Source organism: Neovison vison, chromosome 4 (assembly GCF_020171115.1).
Source record: "Neovison vison isolate M4711 chromosome 4, ASM_NN_V1, whole genome shotgun sequence".
Lineage (NCBI taxonomy): Eukaryota > Metazoa > Chordata > Mammalia > Carnivora > Mustelidae > Neogale > Neogale vison.
In genome coordinates this window covers 216,938,008-216,952,813 of record NC_058094.1, presented here as the reverse complement: position 1 = coordinate 216,952,813, position 14,806 = coordinate 216,938,008, and the positions used below count along the sequence as shown (strand labels likewise).

Genomic DNA, 14,806 nt, shown 5'->3' with positions numbered 1-14,806 from the left:
ATTCATATAAAAATAACCTGAGTTTAAAAAAAAAGTTACCCTCTTACACTAACACTGGATCCAAATGATAGAATCAAACCTCTTAGTGCACATACCCTCTGTGCTAGTCAATGGGGTTACAAATAGGCATATAATTACAAGCTCTCTACCTTCAAGGAGTCCATGATGTTGATAGAGAAATAGGACAGTTAAATGAAGTAACAAGTATAAAGGTAGCATGACCCACGAGCCAAATGGATGTCTCTAACAGTAGTACTTCAGGAATTCTAAGAGTAGAATGGCCACCAAGGATGGAGAGGTTAGAAAAGGCTTCATACAAAAAGCAGAAGCCAAAATTTAAAGAAAAGATAGAGGACTCAGACCACAGGAAAGAAGAAGAACATTTCAAACTGGAGTATTCTCTTTAACAAACCTTATGTAGGCAGAAAGATTTAGGGAACAGTAAATACTCCAAGTCAAATTTGGCTTTGGCAAATGGCTACATGTAGAGGAATAGCAAAGCTAGGGCCAGAATAGCATTTTCTGAGTAAAACCTGATTTAATTTTTTTCTTCAATCCAGATTTTTAATGTGTAAACAAAGTTTTAAAAGTTTAAAAATAACAGGACAGAGATTAAACCAAGTTATTTGAGTTACGGCAATACAGTGTCCTACCCATAAAAACATGGAGGTTTCTCTACCCTGTAACCTCTACAATTATTAATTAGGCTTTGTACATAACTACAATCCAAGTTTTTAGAATTAGTAACTTGATTTGGAACTTTGGTAGGCAAAGTGTTCTTCATTTGAATGAAAGCATCAAAATTTCTGTTTAATATTTACTATTGAGCAACTAATTTCAGACTAACAACTTTCTTTAGTTCTCTCTTTGGTTCAACCCCTTCATGAGTTTCATACATTGTAATTTGTATTTGGGAACACCTGAGTTGCAAGTATACCAACAAAAACTGGAATGCCTATTCTTCTTCTCAAAGTTTCTCCATGAGTTAACAGGGCCTAACATGGTACTGAAGCAGTTTCACTTGGGAGAATACAGAGAGGCCACTCTGAAAAGGCAGCTCCAGTCCAGAATGTACTCAAATACTGCTATGCTCAAAATCCTCTTCAGTTTGTTGGGAGGGAAAAATAAGCCCACTGTAAATCCCAACACTGTTATTTTATGGTCCTGTCTCTTTTGAAACTGACTTAGACTTAAACAGTAGTAGTAACACTTAAAACCTCAGCCTAGATGGTATCGGACATCATGTTACACGGTGCATGCTATTTTCCCGATACCCACCCCACCCCCAGTGCCACCACCCTCTCCCTCCCATACAAACAATAAATCAAATAAACTTTCATAGATTTAGGTGCTATTTTAAAAACATCAAAATTTTACTTTACCCATTCTCTCCGATGCTCCCTGTATTTTTTTAAGCTGTGAGTGGATGACCATGCTATGTGATCAACAACTGTGAAGGCTAAGCAAAAGTGAACTGAGTTTAGTATTGTAATTAAAAGAACCTTAAACTCTGTAATATTTGACATATATAAAGGTATGCAGAATCCTTATTTTACTGCATATTATCAGGCATTAAGGCAAGCAATTTATAAAAACAACTAATGAGTATTTCTTTCGTATAGAATTAGCTTAGAACTTAGCTTAGGGAAAACAGAGAAAAACTCAATAGCACACAAAACAAATGGAAGCAACCCCTAGCTTATAAATGGGGCCAGGAGAGAGAAAGCCCTCCCATATTCTCCAATGTGACAACCAAACCCCTCCCCACAGGTACACTTGTTAGGAGCCAAGTGTCACCATTGGGTTAAGACAGGATAGGTACATTCCCTCTGAAATAAAATCCATACCCCTCAGTGAAAGGAAAGCAGAGCAAGAAAAAGAGCTATATACCAATAGCTTAGTTTCTCATTTCCCTGTGCCCTTGGAATCATCGAATGTAGAGAAATGTTTCACCCTCTTATTACCACTTCTTGTAATATATCGGCTACTGAGTCCACATAGTAACACAGAAACTCTATAAAGACTGGTGGCCAATTTCTAGTCTCATACAGGGCGGGAAGCTTGTCCCAGGAAGCCCTTGTCTTCAGGGGTGAAAGCAGGATTCCTGCTGCACCATGACTGCTACATTGAAAAACCCATATGATTATTTAATATACTCTTCTCAAAGTTTCACATCAACTCCACTAACTTCTCTCACTACCTTTGCTGTTCCTTTAGAATTCAGCCTAAAGCTCATCTAAAAGAATGATTTGTAATTATCCTTAAAAAAAAACCTATTACTCCATGCATTGTTTACACACTTAGTTTAATTCACTGAATATTTATACAGTTGAAAGTACAGAATTTGTTTTGTAAAATGACTCATTACCATGTCTTAATATATTGTGACTAGAGGGGTTTTGAAACAGTTAACACAACGTGATACATATCAAACTCTTCATTGTATTTATTACGTACTCAAAAGTGGCAGTGGGAAAAACCAATTATGGCATTGTCCCTTCCAAATTAAGTCACTTCTATCTAACAGAACTTACAAAGTCATACCAAGTAAGTAGTAGCAAATTTATTTTCCCCCAGAAAATGCAAAAATAAGGGTACTATATGGTCCAGAAAGCTATCCCTCTTAATCTTTCCATAGGGTTCTGTAGGTTTATAATCACAAATAAGTACTATTACCCCTATGAGAACCCCCAAAACACACCCATGCAATGCCCACTGTAGAGCTGCAATGCCCATTGTAGAAACTGCTAGAACAAGTTCATTCTTACTGAATGTGATCAAAGATTAATAATGCTAAAGTTAACTTTTTAAATCTACCAGCCTGCTTGTCTATGAAAATCCATGCAGGGGCGCCTAGGTGGTTCAGTCGTTAAGTGGCTGCCTTCAGCTCAGGTCCTGATCCCAGGGTCCTGGGATGGAGCCCCACATCGGTCTCCCTACTCAGTGGGAGGCTGTTTGTCCCTCTCCCATTCCCCCTGCTTCTATTCCCTCTCTTGCTGTGATTCTGTCAAAAAAATAAATAAAATCTTAAAAAGAAAAAAAGAAAAGAATAACCATGTAACAGAACTGTAACCAATGAGACAGAGGAACAGCTTGGCTATTAGGTGAAAAAGCTTACAGGATATTTAAGAACTAACAATGGTGATGGAGATGTGAGAACAGGAATACTAAAGTAGCTACATTCCAAGGGTTCTATTCCACCCCTAATCTTCTCTCATTACACAAGCAAAGACTCTTGGCCACAGCAGGGCTGGTGGTGGAAAGGCACTTTAGGATATCTATCAACATGTTTCTCCTTTTAGATTTAAGAGATATATCAGAAAAGCCTGAATAAACTGTTACCTAAAAATGAGGTTCTAAAAGCAGATTATATAGAATGTGTTTTATGATATATGTCAGACAGGAAAGATGGTCATTAAAAAGCTGCAGCCTGCTAAATTTTCCATTTTGATACTTACTTGCAGAGCTGCAAATTCTGATACAATAACACTTATACTGGGAATATCTGGTGCCTTCTATCATCCAGAACTTTCTATACACAAAACCAGAAGTAATGAAAGCTATCTCTGGCTATGAAGAAATAGCTGAAAAGAACCAAAGAGAAAGTGATTGGTTGATTTATCACAAAGACAAATTCTTGTTAGCTGGCTATAGCAATAAAAGCTAAGCCTCCCCAAATCAAAAAATAGTGAAGGAAAGAAATAAGAAAAGAAATGAGAATATCAAAGGACAGAAGTGACAGACAACTCAATGATAAAAAGTTAAAATGAAAAACAGATTACAATGAAGGAGACTGAGCCTTGCAACTACTGAAACAACACAGCAGAAATACTGTGTCACGCTGAATACACACCAAATTCACTAGATGGCCTCTGGGGAAAGAACTGTGACTGTGAAGGGGAGAGAAGAACCTCATTTGCAATATTTTGTTTTGTTTTTAGTTTGAACAAAGTAACTTTTGTTCACTCCTATAGGTGTCTGATAGTCTTTTGCATTTTTTTAAGTTTTTGCCAAATAAGACCCATACAATCAACATCATAGAATTCATCAATTAAAAATAAACATAATTGTTTATGTGTAAGCCTTCATTTCCCACTAGCCTGTCAGTTTAGAGTCCTACATCACTACTTTATTGCAGATACAAAAGACAACAGAAACCCATGTGTCCATAATCTCTAAGGAAAAGGAGTAACTAAAGCAAATCAGCAACCTGGGGATATTCAGGAAAAGAAAGATTCTATTCCTATTAACAATTATTATACCCTAAAGCACATCAGCCAGTAAATAAAGAGAACACTATGTCCAGGGAAGTATCCTTTTAATACCATGAGGCAAGTAAAATAACATGGGAATTTCTCAAAATACAACCACATGGTTTCCAGAATCAACTATTGTTCTAGCAAGCTTATCCTGCTGTTCCCCTATCTGCAAGGTAAAACCACAGCTACCTCACCCACAGTTTCTAGTCCAGGGGTTAATCTTTTATAAGTAGCCTTTCCCAGAGCCAGGCACCTTTCCACATGCCCGTTGTGAAACAGGTTGGTGAAGTCCTGCAGAACTGCTGGCTACCATTGGCCAAAACACTACTGAGGAGAGAGAATTCAAGCTAAATAAAGTAATTTCACCCTTGAGGACTAGACGAACCTCTAGGGATTCTAGATCACTCCATCTCACAGGTATGTGCTTCTTCTGGTCATTTCTACTTCAGGGCTTGGGTATGTAGTTAAAACAGCCTTTTCTTTCACTAGAACAGTATTTTCCAAAGTATGAGATTTATACAAAAGATGATTTTAGGTGTTATCCAATTTCACCAACAGGATTTCACCAACATTTTAAGCACCACTGAATTATTTAGTGATTATCAGTGTGACAACAGAATCTAAGCTTTTCTTGAATTTTTTTGAGTCTAAGTTTTATCTCTTAAAATATCATGTTGTTGGGGAGCTTGGGTGGCTCAGTTGTTAAGTGTCTGCCTTTGGCTCAGGTCATGATCTTAGGGTCCTGGGATCAAGCCCTGCTTCAGGCTCCTTGTTCAGCAGGGAGTCTGCTTCTTCCTCTCCTACTCTCCCTCCTTGTATTCCCTCTCTCTGTCAAATAAATAAGTAAAATCTTGAAAAAAAATATTTAAAAAAATACCATGTTGTTCTCATTGTATTTTTCTGGTGACATAAATTTTCATTTTAAAATTAAGTTTTTAGAAAGTGAGTTTATGTTTAGAAAATATTAAATAAACAGAAAATAGGGTTAAAAAACAGTCAAGGTGGTATGTGAGACGAACACTTGGGAAACACTTATCTAGAACAGTTTTTCAAACTTTTAATGCACATCAGAGTCATGTAGAAGGTTGTTTAAATCACAGATTATTGGCTCCAATCCCCAGAATTTCTGGAGTCAGCCCAAGAATTTGCATTTCTAACAAGTCTCCAGGTACTGCTAAAGTCTGTGGACCACATTTTGAGAATCACTCACCAAAACAGTGGTCAACAAGCTTTTTCCTAAAGGGCCAGACAGCAAACATTTCAAACTAGCCAGCTATAGATATCTCTTGCAACTACTCAACTCTGCTGTTTCAAGGCAAAGCAGCAAAAGACAGTAGGTACACAAATGGGCATGGCTGTATTCATATAAAACTATTTACAAAAAGCAGGTGGGCCACAGTCCCAATCCTGATCTAAAATATACCTTCAAATAACTAAAAAAGGGTATACTGCGTAATCTAGTAACAGGACAAAATAAAGAGGCAGTGAACAGTTAAGTATCCCATAGATAATAACCAATTAATATCCAACTTATTTTATTAAAAGGTAAAACTCTGGGAAGTTTTACTCTGAAAGAGAAACCTGAAGTCTCAAGAAGATAAAAACAAAACAATTTACCATGCATTCAGGAGACATGACTAAAGACTCAGCAAGGGCATCTGGTTAATTCTTTTCATGTTGAATCACACAGGTCAAACATCAATGCACATGGTTCACAACTAAATTAGAACATATGGATCAATATCTAGTGAGCTTTGTTTTTTTTAGAAAAAAATTTTTTAAAGACCCCTTTCGCTACCCCATGTTAAAAGAGCAAAATACATTTACTCAGTTTTTGTTTTTGTTTTTAAAGATTTTATTTATAATTTGACAGGCAGAGATCACAAGTAGGCAGAGAGAGAGAGAGAGGTGGAAGCAGGCTCCCTGCTGAGCAGAGAGCGGATCCCAGGACCCCGAGATCATGACCTGAGCCGAAGGTGGAGGCTTTAATCCACTGAGCCACCCAGGCGTCCCCATTTACTCAGTTTTTACAAAACTACTCTATAACCTCAGTCACCTTACAAAAACTGATTAACTGATGTATTTTGGCCTTGCTTCCAATTTTTACCCTAGCGGCTACTACTGCATGAGAATTTAAACCAAAAAGGTACAGAATGACTTTTCTGCAAGTGAATTCACAAGATTCCTGTCAGAAATGTACCCTCTCACTCCCTCATTCCTTCTCCAGCAAAATGTTCCAACTTTCTTCATCTTCTTTGTCTACAATTTCTTAGTTGACTGACTGAGAGGTTAAAACAATCGTTTATTCGTTTACAAGGTATTTCCTTGTAGACTATACTAATAGCCCCAGGTTTGTAGGATTCAATCCATTTCATGTACCTTTCTAGAATTCCATCCTTGAGGAGCATTTCCCTCACTGATCTAGTTTTGCCCACACTTAGGTGACCTTCAGTTTTAAGCCATCTACCTATCTTTGCAACCCCACCACTTGCCTGAACTCTTAGCAACTTCAAGCTTTAATATCTGTATAAACCACCGAGTACTCAACACCACTATCTGACTCATTAAGACCATGATCCATGACACCTTTCCTACCTATGTTGACCGTGCAGCTCACCACCATTTTTCCTCATGTAACATCTTATCCAAATCAAAGCATTTATTTGTTGCTTACAGAGCTTATGTAGTGATAAACAAAATTTTTCTTTGGTTTCCATTTATTTCTTTACCCAAAGTAAAAGAATATCTCACAAGCATAGGCTTCCTTGAGGAAAGCTAAATGACTATAGAGAATCCAAGAAGAAAACAAGATTACATGAAATGATACCATTACTGTTCTGGGCTGTTTTGCAGACAGAAATATTCAGAGTTCAAAATGTAAAATGAATTAAAGTTTGTTTAAAATAGGCTCACCATATGGATGTTAACAGGGCTTTCACTGCTTTGATATGCCTGAACCTCTAAGTCAAATATTCAGCAGAACTCTTATTTAGCCTGATGTTTAACTACTGTTTAACCTTATTTTTGCCAAAATTTCTTAAGTTAAAAGAATTACAAGCTCTGGAGTAAGATATACCCCATTATTATTTTTTAAAATGTGTGCTTATACATTAAAGGCTATGCCTCCTTCACTTATAATGAACAATCCAAGTGGAATAGAATGGTTTACAACTGACCAAGAAATAAATATGGCTCATTATGCTAATGAGAAAAATTTAAAAAAAAAATGCTCTCAATGTTGATGACAAGTCAAGAAACACAGATTACAGTAAAGATGACTTTATGAAGAAAATCCACTGAAGATTACACTGCTATCTTTGACTCAATGATTTATTTTGCAGAAAGGCAGCAATGTCATACTACCCTACAGGTTCAAGTTACATTATCACTAAACTTATATTAGGAACAAGTACATGATTTACTGAACTTTATTTTCCTGGTTACCTCCTAGGATGAGTAGTACCCTTTTATTTTACATTCTATAAAACTACTATACAATGTAACTGACAAATTATGACTAAATGTACTCTATTAACTAAGGAAACACATCACTGTATGTTTAGAAGGATTACCCTAAAAAATAGGTACAATTATCTGAAAGCTTTAACTTGCCCTAGACATTCCCTAACCATAATGGGCAACTAATACTGCAATAAAATTCTACTGTTTTCCACATTCTATTAATTCACTGGTCGCTTGGGACATGAACTACAGAAAGGGAAGATGCTGGGGATGATTGTCATTTCTGGCCTGTTTTAACCTTTCCAAGATGATCTCTGCCATTTAAAGGTTGTAAGTAATTTAAAAATATGGAGACCTCAAACACTTCTCTAAATTCCCTGGTTTCTAAACTTAGGATATAATCTAAATTCATACCCACCATTTTGTTTAATTCCTCTCCCTTGCACCTTGCCAGGCCTTTTAGGGGTCAGGACCAGAAGCTTATAACCAAAGTCTATTTGCTGGCAAAGTTTTAGCTAAGGGACATTTCTGCAATTAACCAAACTCAGAAAAAATAACTAGTCTATGCAAGGACACGAGTTCCTCCAACTGTCACATAGACAATTCTCAAATTGCTGCTTGAATTCTCCTTTGCTGATCCTCCCTCCTTTCAAATGGACTATGCTCAGGGTAAAAAAACTTATCCCCTCTCCCTTCTACTAATGCCAACAACTACAACAAAAAGGTATTTATAAAGTTTAATTTACCTCGAACTTCAGATAAAATAACATACTAATTTATATCTACTTATGGTTCCTCTCTCCTAAAAAAACTTAAAATATACTTATTTTTCAACATTTTTTGAGTGTAACATAGGAAATTATTTGGTTTCCCATTTAACAGATTATTGATTTAACTTGAGGCAAAAAAGGTTAAGTGACTTACCCAAGGTTACAATTAGAGGTACAGCTGGGGCTAGAAACCAGGTCTCCTGAGTCTCAGCCCAGGGCTCTTTTCCTTAGCCCATGATGCCTTATCAGAAAAATCCAAATACAGTCAGACCCCCAGTTACATGGGTATGAGTTACACTGATTCACATATACAAACTTTATATAGTGTGACCAATGTTTCAACTCACGCGGTACCCTGCTTCCATTTATGCAGTATGCCAGGCATCGGCACGATTTTCAGTGGCACACAGGCGGTTGCCACCACCAGGGCCCTAGGCAAAATTGCAAAGAAGGCAAAGTTTGTCTTTGGCCCTCCCACCACCCTTATGCATTCCTCTCCCACCACCTGGTCATCCCCCTGCCCAGCCTCCCAGCACCATCATGCTGCCCTCTGGTTGTCCAACGCCCCCCACTTCCACCACTCACCCAAGACTGTCCTTTCTGGAAGTGCCCAGTGATCCAAAATTACCTCTCCATTTCCCTGACACTAAAATTCCTATTTCTGAGAATTTCAATAAAGATTAGGTAATCTACAGGATTAGCTGAATTAAGTAACTCAAAATAAGGTACTTTTAATAGACTTACATCTCCAAAGAGCTTTAAAAAGAACTTAATAAAAACTGAGTTGGGAGAAGGGAAGAAGGAATAAGTATTTTTATTGGTGGAGGAGAGGGGGAGGTGAAAGGGAAACAAAGTTTTCCCAGTGCCCTAGGCCTCTTGTGCCACTTCAGATTCCCTCAGAGACAGGACACACTAAAGGTTGAGGAGGGGTTATTACAACCTTGAGTCACATAGTCCCAGAAGACAGTAGCCGTTTTATAGTCAGTCTCTGGAATGATTGTTTTAAAGGGCGGGGGGGGGGGGGGGAGAACTGCCTTAAACACACCCTCCCCTACCTACCTTTTCCATCTCTCTCCCACCTCTTGGATCCCCATTTCCACCTCTAGTGCCAAAGACACCCAACAGCATTCCCTGTAAGCTGTTCCTTTGTCCAATACAAAGCTCTCCATTTTATGGTTTTAAAATTATATGGTGTTATTCAGGAACGTATTCTCCTACCCCTGGATAACTTGAAGTTGACTGTATGCTAAAGAAGAACAATCCTAATTATTTAAAGGTCCTGAATCGTAAGATGAAATATGTAAACTCATTATCTGGTCAGGAAAAGAATGTTCTGATTCTTATCTTGTATACATAAAAGAACTAATATGGGTATCTAAAAAAACATTCATTTCTTTTCCTTCAAAGTAGTAGGTTTCTTACTTCTGGCCCAACACAGCAGTGAAAATCCAGTCATTTCAGCTAAATAATATCGTGGACTCGTTAACATGAGTTCATTGGTAAATCCTTAGTCTGGAGGCAAAAAAAATCCGGTAACATTCACATAAAAAATGTAAATTTATCTGTATACAAAGCAGAATGGATTTTAAGAAATCCATGTTTCTGCTGACTACACACACAAGAATATATTTATATATATATGTATTTTTTTAATGTAGCTTTGCAATACTAGATTGGCTACCTCATTTGGAAATGTATCAGATGATATCAGGTGACAGCAATTACTTTGATCCAACTACCCTCCCAGTGAAATTAGAAAATTCAATCCATGCAGAAGGTACCAAAAATGGTACCCATCTAGGATTAAAAGGTTCATGTAAAATCTTAAAATGATTTTCTTACTTTTATTACAAAAATTAGTTACTCTGTCAGCTAAAATCCTGAATTAGGTCCCTTCCCAATACGGTCTTCATTATGGAAAAGGAGCAATGTTAAGACATGCTGTAGTTATAAAATAACCATTCTTATCTAACAGTGAAAAATGAACAGGTAAAAAAGTTCCAGGGACATTTTTAATTAATGTTAACTTTCAAGGGTTTACTACACAAAATTCATTTCCTTCCCAATTTTCCCTCCTCTCTACACAACCACAAGTAGGTTTGCCACACCTCCACCTATTTGTCTGTACGTCCTATTTAAGACAAATTCCCAATATGGGCTTTTATGAAAACTGAACTGTGAATCCTGAAAAGCCATTCTCTGTATGCACTGCGAAAAAGACCTCAATTCAGTATATTTTTTAAAATCTACTCACATATTTTGCTGCAAAGTATTCAAGAAAATTACAAGAGCAACTTAAAAATATAAGTGTGCCTTTTTTCTTACGCCAAGCAATTTAAATAACTTTTCAAGAAAAAAGCATTTCTTTAATGGCTAAGAAACGATCTGCTAAACAAGCAACATAAAAATAAGCAAGTGTTTTGCTTTTAAAAAAGTACTGAACTAGACCTTTCCTCCGTATTAGCATTATTTGAACTCAATTTGATAATACATTATCATCACCAAAAAAGCAAAAGCATTTCATCTTTTTACTTAGAAATTCTCTTTATGACAAAAATATCCGCAATTAGTAATTTTCTACACAAATTCTAACCTAAGTGCCTAAAAGGATCGTTGTTTCCCTCAATTCTATTTCACTGGGCACCACATTTTCAAAATGGTTCTATTTGGGGGCACATGAAAGATTTGTCAATATTTACTGAACAAAGCTTTTATTAAATTCTCTAACAAAATGGAGGTCTCTCGGAAAAAAACAAGCCGTAACATTTCTTTTCACAAAATGGGGCCAAACACACCCACTTCAAGAAACCATGGTTTGGGTCAGATTTTTCCATAAGGATTGTTTCTGTGGGGATCGAGAGTACACTTCTGGGACTGGGTTCCTAGTGAAGCTTCTCTCCGGACCCAGGTAAGGGGCGGGGGGATAGGGGTGGGGCAATTCTCTCTGCAAGCTCTGGAGGGCGGCGGCGAGGGACGATCCCAAAGCTCAGGCTTAAGGAATTCAGGGGGAGGAGGCCTTAGCGGTTCACCGGTACCTAATTAGCCACAAAACGGGACGACCGACTACGCCAAGAGAGACGTGCGCTCTGCCGTCCCAGACAAGTCAACATTGAATCTCAAACTCTCCTTTCTGCCTCCAGGCCCCGCCTGACCCCATTGGCAGCGGTTCCCGCCAATCCGCTCGGTCACCGCCCCCCAAGCCCGCCTGCCCAGCACTGATTGGATGGGACGGGAGCCGGGACCTCGTGTTACCAATCTGGGAGCCCCTTACTCAGCCACACACGCAAGCCCAGGTACGCCCGTGGAGCCCCTTCCTCTCGCTTTCCCCTTCCCCTCCCCCACCCCCAGGGCACTGGCAGACACTTACCGTCCCGGGAGGTGCCCATCAACTGGTCCAGCATTGCGCGCATCTGGGCCTGCGCCGACATGGCGGCGGCGTAGCGAGCGGGCGGGGGTGGGGCGCAGACCGGGCCCTCTCGGGCAGGGGGGACAGGGGAAGGGGTGGGGGAAGGTGAGACGCTGTCTCAGTTGCCGCCGCCGCCGCCGCCGCCTCAAGGCGTGTGGAAAGGGAGCCGCAGGGCTTGTAGGAGAGTCCCGACTGCGCTCCTCACGACGATGTGTAAGTAGAAGGCAGCAGCCCCCGAAAGCAGCCCTCGTTCCCTCACTCTCCGTCGGCTCTTGGGATAGAAGCGTTACGTGCTAAGCAAGCTCTCGCCTCCAACACCGCCACCCGCCAGAAGCCGCCGGCCCCCCCTTCAAGCTCTGACGCCGCTCGTCGCCACCGTCGTCGGGACGTGAGCGCGCACGCTCCTCGCGCTTAGTTGTTTCCCGCGGGGGCTCCACCAACTGGCGTCCAACTGTATTTGCTCCACCCGCCCCGCCCAGGAGAGGTTCCACCCTAACGGCTCTGGGGCGCGTGCACGCGAACTTCTCCCGCCCCTTCCCCCCAGATCTCGCGAGACTCTGGTTATCAAACGACCCTCGGGCCGAATCCGCCCGAGGCGGCAAACCTCACGCTACCAGCTGCAAGTGGGCCAGGACTGCGCGGCACTATGCTGTGCTGGCGAAACAGACCCAGATTAGCAAATGTGCCAGAGGGCTACCCCGAGTCGACAGTGCGTGGAGACCTTACCCGTCGGTTCGACTGAGGTTAGCAGTCTTAATAGCTAATGGAGGCGTATTTACTGATTATAAGCTGCCCAATTAACTCGTTTTCAGGGGCTCACCCAGAATACTGTACGCTCCACATTTCCTCACTGCTGCCTTGACCTCCTCCAAAAGGAGCCCTCGAGATGTGAAATCCGGGTCATTTCCCTTCCTCTATGCATAGAGGCTTAACAGCACTCCCCACCCCATTAGGATAAATTAAGTTCAGGAAATATCACCTGAAATTAATACACTAGGAAACATGATCTAACCCATTCAGACTGATTATGATTATTTTTAACGGGAAGCTGTTAGGCTAAATTTGGAACTATAAAAATTAAGCAGTATTCTCAGGAAAGGTGATTTTGTAGAAAGTTTCTTTTTCTTTCCTGCTTAAAAGATAAGTTTGAAGAATAAGGCCTTTTCAGTGTATCGGCAGCACTGACAGTGGGGAAAAAAAGCCCGTGTGGTCATAGCTTGCCATCACCTTGGATTTAAAATTTTAGTCGAGTGATTGTTAACTGGAACTTTAAGCAATTTATTCCTTTATCTCGTATTTTTTTTCCAATTTATTTATTTTCAGAAAAACAGCACTCATTATTTCTTCACCACACCCAGTGCTCCATGCAAGCCGTGCCCCCCATAATACCCACCACCTGGTACCCCAACCTCCCACCCCACCCCCGCCACTTCAAACCCCCCAGATTGTTTTTCAGAGTCCACAGTCTCTCATGGTTCACCTCCCCCTCCAATTTACCCAAAAGCACACACCCTCCCCAATGTCCACAACCCTACCCCCCTTCTCCCAAGCCCCCTCCCCCCAGCAACCCACAGTTTGTTTCGTGAGATTAAGAGTCACTTATGGTTTGTCTCCCTCCCTATCCCATCTTGTTTCATGGATTCTTCTCCTCTTAATCTCGTATTTATAGATCTAAACACATACCTCATAACATTGTTGTGAAGACTAAGTAAGCTAACAGAAAATGCTGAGCTTGATATTTTGACTTTTTTATAAAATATTAATTACTTAAAATAAGACATAGGTAATTCCTAGATACTTGGAAAAGTAATGGTAACATTTTTTCATTAAAAATTTATGTGCAGGGGCGCCTGGGTGGCTCAGTGGGTTAAAGCCTCTGCCTTCAGCTCAGGTCATGATCCCAGGGTCCTGGGATCGAGCCCCGCATCGGGCTCTCTACTCAGCAGGGAGCCTGCTTCCTCCTCTCTCTCTCTCTCTGCCTGCCTCTCTGCCTATTTGTAATCTCTGTCTGTCAAATAAATAAATAAAATCTTTAAAAAAAAAAAAAATTTATGTGCAGAGCTCCTGGGTGGCTCAGTTGGTTAAGCTGCTGCCTTTGGCTCAGGTCATGATCCCAGGGTCCTGGAATCGAGTCCCGCATCGGGCTCCTTGCTCAGAGGGGAGCCTGCTTCTCTCTCTGCCTCTGCCTGCTGCTCTGCCTACTTGTGTTCTCCCTCTCTCTCTCTGACAAATAAATAAAATCTTAAAAAAAAAAAAAAAATTGGGGGCGCCTGGGTGGCTCAGTGGGTTAAGCCGCTGCCTTCGGCTCAGGTCATGATCTCAGGGTCCTGGGATCGAGCCCCGCATAGAGCTCTCTGCTCAGCAGGGAGCCTGCTTCCTCCTCTCTCTCTCTCTGCCTGCCTCTCTGCCTACTTGTAACCTCTGTCTGTCAAATAAATAAATAAAAATCTTTAAAAAAAAAAATTTATGTGCAGAGCGCCTGGGTGGCTCAGTTGGTTAAGCTGCTGCCTTCGGCTCAGGTCATGATCCCAGGGTCCTGGAATCGAGTCCCGCATCGGGCTCCTTGCTCAGAGGGGAGCCTGCTTCTCTCTCTGCCTCTGCCTGCCGCTCTGCCTACTTGTGTTCTCCCTCTCTCTCTCTGACAAATAAATAAAATCTTAAAAAAAAAAAAAAATTGGGGCGCCTGGGTGGCTCAGTGGGTTAAGCCGCTGCCTTCGGCTCAGGTCATGATCTCAGGGTCCTGGGATCGAGGCCCGCATTGGGCTCTTTGCTCAGCAGGGAGCCTGCTTCCCCCTCTCTGCCTGCTGCTCTGTCTACTTGTGATCTGTCTGTCAAATAAATAAAATCTTTTAAAAAAATGTTTTTATGTGCATCAGGGACGCCTGGGTGGCTCAGTCGTTAAGCGTTTA

At 40.6% G+C, this 14,806-nt stretch overlaps 1 protein-coding gene across 6 annotated transcripts in view; it reads right to left on the bottom strand.

Annotated features, from left to right (window-relative positions):
• The window catches only part of LOC122905122 (putative RNA-binding protein Luc7-like 2), a 62,056-nt gene extending 49,762 nt beyond the window's left edge, over positions 1-12,294 (bottom strand). Inside the window, exons 1-2 of one of the 6 annotated variants that reach the window (XM_044246689.1) lie at positions 11,859-11,909; positions 8,839-8,922 (exon numbers count right to left, since the gene is read on the bottom strand). In XM_044246689.1, coding sequence (XP_044102624.1) covers positions 8,839-8,856 — 18 coding nt within the window. In that variant the 5' untranslated portion in view covers positions 8,857-8,922; positions 11,859-11,909. Of the gene's footprint in view, positions 1-1,382; positions 1,528-8,838; positions 8,923-11,858 lie in introns of those variants that run through there. The other 5 variants (XM_044246688.1, XM_044246687.1, XM_044246690.1 and 2 more) reach the window with 5 other exon arrangements.
• Between the last annotated feature and the right edge of the window lie 2,512 nt (positions 12,295-14,806).